This window comes from Camelus dromedarius, chromosome 3 (genome assembly GCF_036321535.1).
Source record: "Camelus dromedarius isolate mCamDro1 chromosome 3, mCamDro1.pat, whole genome shotgun sequence".
NCBI classification, from domain to species: Eukaryota; Metazoa; Chordata; class Mammalia; order Artiodactyla; family Camelidae; genus Camelus; species Camelus dromedarius.
The window spans coordinates 38,182,922-38,194,687 of NC_087438.1; the positions used below are offsets into that span (position 1 = coordinate 38,182,922).

At 40.0% G+C, this 11,766-nt stretch overlaps 1 protein-coding gene across 6 annotated transcripts in view; it reads left to right on the plus strand.

Moving 5' to 3' along the window:
• Positions 1-2,711, plus strand: part of GAPT (GRB2 binding adaptor protein, transmembrane) — a 30,335-nt gene extending 27,624 nt beyond the window's left edge. For 2 of the 6 annotated variants that reach the window (XM_031445546.2, XM_031445552.2), the window contains 2 exons: positions 439-506; positions 1,214-2,711. In XM_031445546.2, the coding sequence (XP_031301406.1) occupies positions 447-506; positions 1,214-1,810 (657 nt within the window). In that variant the 5' untranslated portion in view covers positions 439-446 and the 3' untranslated portion in view covers positions 1,811-2,711. Of the gene's footprint in view, positions 1-438; positions 507-977 lie in introns of all 6 variants that reach the window. The other 4 variants (XM_031445560.2, XM_031445516.2, XM_031445523.2 and 1 more) reach the window with 4 other exon arrangements.
• The last annotated feature ends 9,055 nt before the right edge of the window (positions 2,712-11,766 follow it).

Below are 11,766 nucleotides of genomic sequence, written 5' to 3' on the forward strand. Positions count from 1 at the left end.
AGCTAAAAAACTGGAAGAAAACAACGACAAGAACAATACTGGATGTAACTATTTCTGTGTCTAGGCTAAAATGATACAGTAATAATGTTTTGATAAAAATCATAATAGAACACTTGGTCTTGTTGAACACTGCCAGTTCCTCTCCTCTTTGCCATTTTAAAACATCGACAGATAACACTCTAAAATTATCTTAATTGAATGAAAGTTAAATGCTGAAAGTTGTGAGAAGACTAGTGACAGGAAGGCTTTCCAATTTTGTTTTAAATATTTTGGTTTCAGGTATTTTGTGTTACATCAAAGAGCTCTTTTCTTCTAAGTACATACTATACCTTTTATGTCTTGAATTTTAAACTATCAGCTTAAACTAATGACTCCAAATCTCAGCATCTAAGTTTATTTAATCATTCATTCAATAAATATTGATTGTCTCTTCTGTAGTAGGTGTCATGCTGTTCTCTAGGAGTGTACAGAGGAAAAGACCCGATCTCTGTCCACAATTTAACCAGGTAGGGAGACACACAATTTCCTATAATTGAGGTTGTCATGCTGTAACAGAGAATTGACTCATTAATATCGGAATACAGAGTAAGGCATGATTAAGGAAAAGACATGGTGCCTGACCATACAAAGAGGGACAGGCAAGGCTTCACAGGAGGGGATGATGGTGATGGAAATGACTGCACATGTATACTCTGGTCCCTTTCCTCCCATTGCATTCAAAGCATTATCTTTCTCTTGAAATTATCAGCCTTATTGTCAAAAACTATGTTGCAATCTAAGTGATAAAACTACTCAGGCTGCTGCAGGGACAGGCTCTTAATTTTAACTCTTTTTCCCTCCTCACAACAGCTAGTGCTGTATTCTATACTGAAGGAAGAACTCACTAAATGTTTATACTTAATGTAGTAATAGAAATTGGTGGATCTTTTTATTATGCTATGTAATAAATATGGAATTAAAATGTTTTCAATTTATAGCAGGCAGCTGGATGGCAAATTGTTCAACCTTCCCCTTCTTGAGTTTTCTACTCTGCTGTTATCTTCTGCCCATTTGTGCTTCATTGATAGAAAAGGAAGTGAAGCTGAACAAGATTCCCCCTGACACAGTGCAGTTATACAATAATAATTATATAATCATCAGATACAAGAACTATCTTCTCTCCTCTGATGACATCAGGACTTCACCAAATGATTTTCTTTCATATCTGAAACAGAAATGCCTAAGCGAGCTTCCGGCTCTTTTGAACCATACCCTGCAAAGAGTTACATCGGTCTGCACCTGTGAATTCAGTAAGGGCTACACCATACTATCAAACGACACCATTAGTGCGAAAATGCTGGAAAGCTGTGGAAATGCTTCAGTGGCCATTCCTATAGGAATTTCCCTCCTTTTACTGTTGGTGATCTGTGGAATTGGGTGTGTTTGGCACTGGAAACACCATAATACAATGCAAGGTTTCTTACCGAGGTTTTTGCAGAGGAGAAAAAGCAGGAGAAAAGACTATTCTAAAACACTCCCTTTGAGTCCCCAGGTTATCAGCTCAAGGTATAAAATCTCAGTTCAAACTCAAGACCACAGCTCTGCTGGGGTGGACGCTAACATAGATGACGACTATGAAAATGTGGAAAGGGGTCCTCCTAAATCAAAAGAAGACACCAATAAGGAACTATATGAAAACACTTGGCAGACCAATTTCGAGGAGCATATCTATGGAAATGAGACACCATGTGCCTATTATAACTTCCAGAAGCCTAGCACTTCTGAAGCCCCACAAGAAGAAGACGTATATATTCTTCCAGATTCATATTAAATTTTCCACATGGGGGTTTAGTTATTAGAGGATAAATATTCACTGGGACTTGTGCTGATATCATTATTAGTCAAGTTCTTCTGATGGAATTTAATCTCCACCCTTCTGAATCTTCTCTGTGTATCACCGGGGATTAATTCCAGAGATCTTCTCCGCCCTCCTTGCCCTGGATCAATTCCACATTATGTTACATTGATTCTTTCTTCTAAATGTGACTTGTTATCTTTCTCTTCTTTTTCTGTCTCCACAGTCTTTGTCTGTCACAGTCTGCCAACTAGCCTTTCTGGCTCAAGTTTCTACACACTCAGTAATGCTGCTCCAGCCCCAGGATGCTGCCAGATTTATCTTCAGAAGATATTCCCAATGACCACATCACTCCTTTGTTCCAAACCTCTTAATGTCTCCTCTTTGTAAAAGATAGAACACTCATAATTCTAACTCCAGAATTCATGATTTTCCACAGTTGGTTCAAATTTACTTTTCCAATGACTTCTACTAATCCCTCAAATTCTCTGCTCTCATCAGAATCATCTCAAAACCTGCCAAATGCATCCCTCCTCCACAGCTTTGCGTAGGCCTGCCTTGGCCATAACTTCTTACACAAGTCTTCTGAATCATTCCAGACCTGAATTTACCTTTTTCTGATGTCCTATAGATTTTGTTGCCTGTGCATTTCTTTGGGAAACATGAATGTTTGCAATGACATTTTATTACTTAATGTCATATGAGAATGTCCTAAATTATCTCCTTAAATAGTAAGAAACTGCCTAATCACATTTTGGCCCCAATGCCTAGACCATCTTATGAGGCACTCAATACTGTTCATTTGACAAGAATTGGATTGTACGTTTTGCTAAGTTGTTTTGAAAAAAAATGAATAAATTCATCCATCCAAGGAATATTTATTGAGTACCTTCTATTTTCTTCTTACTGTGCTCTGCATCTGGAGGCGTAAAATAATAAAAAGAAAGACATGGGTCCCGAACATGTACTGTCAAATAGGAAAGAAAAGACAATAAATAAATACTGTACCATTTATTAAGCTATGATACATCCTCTCTAAACCCACCCTTGCATGTGCTGCTGTAAATTGCTCAGACTGGAACTCTGCAAACTATATTTTCTCTTTGCCGGGTGGATCTGTGTTAAGGTCTGTCAATAGGAGGCAGTAAGGAAGACTGGTAGGCAGTAGGAAGCAAAAGGGGCTTGGTCCTTCTTGTTCTCCTTTTGTCCTGAGACGTTACTGTTGTCACTTAATTTACTCCAGCATCACTGGTTGGTTGCAGTTTCTAGTTCCTTCTAGCACTCCCAGAACCAGCTCCTTTGCACCTTGTCAGAGATGCCAGCACCAGCCAGGCAGCACCCTTTCCTGGTATCTGAGAATCAGCTCTCCAGGCCCTCCTCCAAGCTCCCAAGGGACTGGCAGGAAACAAACAAGCTCTGGGTCCCATCCCTGTAGGGCACCTCCTCCTAATTTCTGATAATCCCTGGTCTAGGTAGGGTGGCTGTTTCCTGCACCTCTGGGGTACCTCAGTGTCCTCTTTTTGTCTTGTCAGTCTACCAATATTTTTTAGCTAATGCTTTATATTCAGTTCTCTCTTTTAAAACAAACCATACGAGTTTGACCAAGTTGACCCTGAATAATACAAATAAAAATGGCATAGTAGGTGTTGTGAAGGAAAAAAAAAGCTTTCTGGTTTTGAGAACAATGGAGTGGGGGAAGGGAGAGGATTTGGATTTTAATAAGATGGCTCAAAGGGGCCTCTTTAAGGACACACTTAAGCTGAGGCCTCAGGGTAAAGGGGTTATCCGAGTAAACGTGGCAGGGGACAGGGATGGGACCAGCATGTGAAAAGAATCTGAGGCATGGGGGAGTTTATGGTACTCTGGGAACTCAAAGGAAGCCATGATGGCTGGAGCTTAGTTGAGGGTGCACTGAAATGACACCTGCTACGTTGGTAAAGGAGGGAATCATAGATGATGCATTTCCTTTGGGTCTTGGTCAGTGGCTTAGACTCAAATATGGGTGCAAATGGAATCTAGTAAACGTTTTAAGCAGAGGAGTGATGTGATAACATTTACTTTACTTTGTAAAGAGCTACTGGGTTGAGAAATGACTGGAAAGGGTCCAGGTGGAAGTGGGTAGGACAGTGAAGAATATTGTTCTCTTGACCTCTAGATTGGTCCTGGAGCAGATGGTCATTTTTGAAGTCTCAAAGAGGAAATTTTTTGCTAGAATAATCAATATTCATGCCTACCTAGTGCTCAATCATAGGAGCTGAAAATAGCCTGACAGAAAGACCACCAGAGCATATCTATGTCTTGGTAGGACCCTAGGGATCAGGCAGGAATGAGTGGGGCAGGTAATCCAGAACAGCTGAAGTGCTGTTATTTTAAGGGAGGTGTGAGCCGCAGCACTGAGGTGACAAGCCACAGGTGGGTGCTGGAGAAGCCACCTTAAGTGTCTGGTCTAAGCAGTAACTGGGAGGCGGTAAAGCAAGGTTTTCAATGGGTTAAGCGAAAGCCCATTTGCCATGGAGGTCACTAATAGACTGGGATAGATTACTCTACCCCAGTATTGGCGTATATTAATATTACCTTTATGTTGAATTGTAAGTCAGATTGAAGTGAAATGTTGCAGGTTGCAGCCTGAAAGCAAGGTCAAGAAGCCAGGTGCGTGCTGTTGCTGGATGCTGGCCATGAAGTTTAACAGAGACTAACTGCAAGTCACAGGACGTGAACGCGCCTGCGTTTCTGTGAGTACCTACCAAAGCCACCATCATTATACCGATGCTACTGTGTCCCCTACCCCCAACATCCTTCCTCTTTTAATTGTGGTACATGCGGTTTGTTTTGCTAATAATATAACACAAATTGCTGCTCTCAACTGACGTAGACAAACCTTGTTCTCTTTAGTTCTCGAGGACAATTTTCACTTTTGAGATTTTTAAGAAAACAGAGGAATATTGTAACAAAGGCTGCAGACAGTGGGTAGAAAGTTGAAAGGGGAGGTGGGGAAGGAGAAGAAGGAAGAGGAGGCAGAGAGGGGAAATGAAAGAAGGAGGGAGAGAAGAGAAAATGGGAAGTAGGAGAGGGGATGGGGAACAGAGAGTGTGTAGTAAAGAGGGAAGGTGAGTGTCCTCGTACTTTACTCCCTCCCTTGTCCTGTCACCCCCAAGAATTGCTAGGAAGGTAAGTAGACATAGAAAGAAGGCAGAAGTTGCCTGCCTTTACTACCTGATTACCTTGTTGGGTGTAGATGATAACTGGCTACTAGCAAACACAGGGGTAATTGACATATCTTTGTGGGGGGAAGTTTACTTATATGCTCACTAGCCTTCTTGCCTGTCCTCAAAGTTGTCTGAATTTAGGGACCTTACATTCTCTCCACCTTGAATGCTCTTCCCTCAGACATTCACATTAGGACCTCTTCATTTCTTTTGTTTCTTTGGTCCAAAGACAGCTACTCAGAGCTGATAACCCAACCTGAAATGACCCCCTACCGTTTATCTCAGACCCTTTACCTTGTTTTAGTGTCCTTCACAGCACTTACCACCACCTGGCACGTGTTTGTGTGTGTTTATAATCCTTTGTCTTTCCCTAGAATGTAAGCTCCCTGAAGGCAGAAACATTTTCTGTCTTACTTCCTGCTTGATTGCCAGGACTTTGCTTATAGGAAATTCTCAGTTATGTTTGCTAATCAAATCACTAAGGTTTGTTCCTTGAAGACTAACATTTTTAGTGAAATTGCTGAAGTATTTTGGAAAACAGTATAATAGGAAGAGTTGTGTATGTTATTTTGAACATCACTAATATGCAAGGCTCTATTAAGCCAGGTTTGTATTTAAATTCAGTGCCATACAACTTCTTTGCCATTTCAGTCCACAGGAGCTTTGTTCCTGAGACCCCAGTCAGTGGGGCCAGGTGGTGCCACGTCTGGCAGCACGGGGGCAGAGCTCATCAGGCACTTAGCCAGTGGGGAGATTGGACATGGGGCTCTGAGGAGAAGAGGGAAAGGAAAGAAACCAAGAAGGGGGAAGACGATGCCTGTTTCCATGTGTTTAACTGCTCTTCTAAGCCACAATAACCAGTTTTTACAATTTAGGGAGTGGTCAGTCAGTCCAGCATTCCCTTTTGAGTGCTTATGTGATGTGAGCGTGTGCAGCCTGGTATGTATTCTTGCTCCCTCTTTCCCCTTCTCAGCTCCTTCACACGTTCGGTTTCTCTTGTGTACACATTCAGTGCAGGGTTCTTTAATGAGGCTTCCCTTGGCTTCTGGCTCCTTCTCCTCATACTCCTTCCCTAGGAGACTTAAATATTTATGCACAAACTCTCCTGCCCCATTGTCCTTTTGAAGCATTTCACCCACATAGCTCACCTTCTGATGCTTATTTCCCTATGTCCTTCAGACATCTGAAATTCAGCATAGGCCAAACTGATGGCTAGGGATGAAGGTTTGGATGTCACTCAGAAATCGAGATAGAATTAGTGATGGAATCAGAGAAGGCTGGGAGATGAAGGGAAGGTATCCATTGCACAGGTTGCTTGCTAGTGATTTCAAAAGCTAACAGTTGAGAATGTCCCAGTGTCAAAAACAATGGTCTCAAAATATCATGGTATCAGTGTACCACGTACTGAGTAGCTACATCTTCAACATCCATGCCTGGCTCAAACAAACAAGGTTTGTCCTGTGATTCTCAGTCACTGAATTCAGGTGGTGTCACATATGGAAAACTGTGTATCTTTCTGCTCTTCCCCTGACTTCTGAGTGATGAGCTCTGAAACATAACACTGTGTGTTTAGTAGCAAGAAGGGACCCAGGGCTTGCTGGCGTCAGGCTAGGGGGCTTGTCAGATCACTACAAGTGAACGGCTCAGTAGTAATACTTACTTCATTTACTTCAACATTTTTGTTTGTTACTTATTTATTTTTAAATCTTTTTAGGATCACTACATTGAGCTGGACCTAAAACTCAATGGTTAATGGACTAAATCAAAAAAGCACAGACTGGGGATTTTAGAATTTGTCCACTTTGAATGAATGGATATCTACCGATATCCCTGCAATGGATAGGAAGATTGCAGATAGATCTTGAATAAAAGCACCTTCTGGTTGATGCTTATAGTTGGGTAGACAGGAAGTTGCAGAACATCAATATCATGAAATTGTAACAAGTGATTCTAATGATCTAGTCACAAATACTTATCAAGTGGACTGAAAGAACACTGGAAATTCAGCAGAGGGGTTTGTGGTTAGAAGGTGTGGGGCAGACCCTGTTTCTGCATTCAGTGGGCATATGCATACTAAGGAGTTCTGATGCTTACACAGGCTTCTAGAATGTATTAGGATAATGGTGTGATAGGGAAACACCTGGTGTATTGGACAACTAACTAGGCTTGGGGTTAAGAAACAGACCTGGAGGACAGTTAGGAGCTAGCCAGACAAAGAGGCTGAGGGAATGATGTTTCAAAAAAAAGGGACAACTTATGTGAGGACCCAGAGTAAAGAGTGTGTTCAAGAGTCAAAGGAAGATAAATACCACTTAAGTGTAGAGGGTTGGTGGAAAAGGGCAAGAGGAGGGTAGTACCTATAAGTAAAGGTCAGCCAATACAGGACAAGTTGAGAAGTTTGGGCTTTATCCTGACCAAGCTGAGATATGCAGCTATGATAGCAGAATATGGCCATGGAGGGCACAAATGACATTGATTTTTCCAAAAACCATAGGGTATTACAAGTGAAGAATTTCCAGGCTACAACAGAATATGAGAAGCAAGAGTCTGAGGTTCAGGATATAGGAATTAATTTCAAGAAGCACATGTCTATGATACATGATATATGCTACAATAAGCAGTGCTCTCCAGTGTTTTTTTTAAGGGTCTCATAGCTTTTAATTTAAATTCAGCTCCTGTAGTTTTGCATTTTGTAATTCTCCCAATTGAGATGGGAATTAAGCAAATGAGAGAGGCTCAAACAAAAGGAAGCACAGAAGATGGTAAATTGCCAGATGCAATCAAGGCTGGTGAAGGTGTGACGGCAGCTATTGACCTATGCTGTTGCCATGGAAACAAGCGCTCTGTGGTTCTGGAGTGCTTTCCTTTTTAAGGACAGATTGGCTGGAGTGAATGGTTAAGACTACAAATTATGGGAGTCGGATCATCCACTGCCACATGTAGTCTAAATTCTTGTCAGTGACAGAGACAATATCTAGCTGAGTCTGAGGTGAACTCCCCAGAAGTCCAGAAGCTGTCAAAGGCACAAGCTCAATGCTCAGCAAAAAGCAGAGTTTAGCTGTTGCCTCAGGCTCAATTCCCTGGCCCCACTCTATACTAGATCGACATATTAACTGTGATACTCAGAATTTAGGAAGGAGAATATAATTAACTAGGCTTTATCTATTGGCATATGATTTTGTAAATATCAAATCAGGAGATCTAGAACTTATCTACCTACAAATGTACATTTTATTTTTCTTCTGAGGTGTTTCTGAGAAGTACAGTCTAGTATCAGTGTGGCTTCTGAGCACCAAGTACCAGGATAAGGCTTTAAGTGAATTACCTTTCTTCATTCACCAACAACCTTACTGCATAGGCACTGCTGTTATCCCCACTTAACAGATGAGAAGATTGAGACTTAGGGAAGTTAAAATCTGCCCGAAGATCTTGGTGTCAATAAAAAAAAAGTGGTGGCAGGATTTGGACCCAGTAATTCTGATGCCAGAGACTTGATTAGGTTGTTTTGTTGCACTGTTGTTAGTAGATGATATCTTCTATCTTAGCATCATGGAATTTTAGATCTAGAAAATAACTTGGAAATTGTCTAAACTGACTTGCTCATTTGGAAAAATGAGAACAGTGAACCCCAGAAAGTAAATGTGAATTCCCTAAGGTAACAGTGATGCATGACTAACCTGGAACAGAACTCAGGGCTTTTCAACATATCTTGCTGCCTCTTTTATTGACCCAAAATAGAAAGTTTTTGTTGGTTTGCTTTTTAATCCCAGTACTTTTCATAGCATCCTTTCGAGTCTCATTTCCTAAGGTCTTTGCTTTTCTCTATTCTGTTTTAGCTGGGCCTTCTCTTCTCTGCATCTAGAAATGATGCTGATTTTTCTAAATGTTAAGCAGAGATAGTCCTAAGAGAGGAGAGGATACAGATTTCTTAATGCATGTGGCTCTTATGTGGCCGGAGCTGAGTAATGAAGGCAATCAATCAGGAGCAGAGTAGTGCACAACGCGTCCTCTTCTGGTCATTATTTCTTAAAATGTACTGTTTTGTCATCTTGTCTCATCTGGCAGAATTTGTCTAGACTATATACACTTTTAACTCAATTATCTGAAAAGAGAAACCTACAACCAACAGAAGAGGAACATTCAGGGGAAGGGGGAGGACATGGGGAAATGTCTGTGACAACTGCACTGCAGTGAGAGGGCTGGTGAGCACATTTGAAGGAACAGCTAATGACAAAGTAAATATCCTCTCTGGGCTCGTGTGGCAAGGACTAGAGGCTATTTTCAGTCTGTTTGTTCCAGGAGAAGATCAAGGAGAATATTATGACGCACCTGAGCAAGGGAGCATCTCCTTTTAAAATCAAAAGATGCAAAAGCAAAAGCAAAGCAAGAATTATTTTGAATTTGCTAGATCAACTAGTTCAATATAAGAGCAAAAGTTTGGGAGAGGAAACATTTTTTAAAAAGGAGGAATGACAGGATGCACAATAAAGGAATCCTTGATAGAGTTGTACAACCCCCTTGATGGTAATCAAAAGACAAAGTTCTATTGAGAGTTGAAAACTCAGACATCTACAAGGGCTAGGCAGGGACATAAAGTTATGAATTAGGCTGCTGAAAGGCAGTGTAGGTGCTAAGAGTCTTGTATGTTGAGCAAGTAAAACCGCTGCCTGGGTTGTATTGCCTTTCCTGACACTGCAGAACAAACAACAAACAAACGTGTCCCTTAGCTCTAAATCAAAACGCAGTTGTACATTTCTATTTCTAGTGCATCATGCAGATCTGCAGACCTGATTTAATTTTCCCTTTTGATGAAAATCCTTTCTAATAAGACATTTTATAGTTCAAGGATAGATAGTGGTAGAGGAAACCAGAGGGGAAGTGGGACTCTCTTCATTTAAGAATGATTTTCATTTCCTCTTTTAAATTAGCTGTGTTGCTTAATATAACAATACCTTCTTCACCCACATGTGTTGAAAAAAAAGCTGTGAGGCTTAATTTAGGCTGCATCTCCTCAATTGCACTTGATGAAAAAAAAAGCTATAATAAAGAGCATATATATTTTTAACATGTGGCTTGGCATGTTGAACATCTTGCCCTCTTTTCAAAGCCCAGATTAAATCCTAGGTCATGTCATATAATCCTAGGTCATGTCATGAAGCCTTCAGTCCAAATGCCAGCAGTCCAAAATGATCTGGCTACATGCTGATTTCCTTCCTCTGTCCATCCACCCATCCATCTAGCCATACTCATCCAACAAATCCTTATTGAGGGTCTATTGGCTGTTAGGCATTGTGATAGGAACTCAGTGGTGAGTGAAAAATACAATACCAGCAGTCTAGATGAAATACCAAAGGAAAAAACCCCTACAAACAAAACCATAATTAGAAATATAAATAAATGCTATGAAGGAAAGAAACATGTTGATGTTAAAACTTATCATAGAAGATCCTGAGCTTGACTTATTCAAGCAGTCAGAGCAGGCTACATACACTGGATTACTAATGTACTAATTATATAAGCAGAATTTACTTAGAAAGAAAACAAGAATTAATGACTGCCATTCTACAAAAGAGGCCCATTATTATAGAACATTATCATTGTGTTGGCTGTTTTTTTTTTAAAGAAAGGGCAAAATCTCCAGTTGCTTTGAAGGGCTTGTAAACTGCTATTAAAAATAATTAGAAAGAAACACGAAAATATTGGTTGAGAAAATTTCATACAGATTAGCTTTCTACACAGGTCTGGCATGAATGTAAATATTTCTAGGCAGTGTAACAGAGTAGAAAAATAAGTGCTAAAACATGTAGTAGACCTGTATTAATATCACAGTTCTAGTGAATGTTAGCTGTGTGGCCTTGCCAAAGTTATTTATCCTCTCTGAGCCAGAAGATCCACAGCTGAGAAGAAGTTCTAATAAGGATCCTGTAAGGTTATTTGTGAAAGTTGAATAAGATAATATGGGAAGATGCCTCAGACATTAAGATTATTCAATGTGTGAGATGCTTGTAAAATATTAATCTGTTTTATTACTTGTCTTAGTTACAATATCTACATGTTACTGGACTTTTCATCACTAAGGACTACTTTTTATGATTTTCTTTTTCAAAGACTATGCTTTGAAATATTTTGTGAAATAAAATAAACTTAATTTATTATATGATGATTCATTTTGAAATTTTCAACAATCATGCATTTGTAACTACCAGTCAGAACTTCTGATCAGCATGATCACAACTGAATTTATAGATTTTCAAATTAAAATAAATTCTTACACCATTTCCACTATCTTATTAAATTCAAAATAGCTACTTCTCGGGTGAATAGTTAAGCCTCTCTTGTCTAAATTCCTTTCCAGGAAAAACAAGGAACAAGAATGTTAAGCCAAGAGCAAGGTTAAGGGAGGCTGGACTGGAAATAGACAAGGTCTCTCCTCCTGCCACCAGCTCTGAGGGTGTTGGTTAGACTCTGATACACTAGAAAGATCTGGCTGAATCTCTAATTTCAATATGTGTTAATTAAAATTTGTATTGATTCTAGTGTTAAGTCATTGACTCAAATGTTTGGTATGATTTTATTGTTCCAGTGAGATCTCATCTTCTGAAAGTTGTCACACCTGTTTTTTTGGTGATTTCTAAACCAAAGTGTATTAAAATATGTCCAGTTCAGTCCACATTTCTGCCCAAACTCATCAGCTTTTTGTGTCCCTTACTGCCTCTCTTTGGCTGC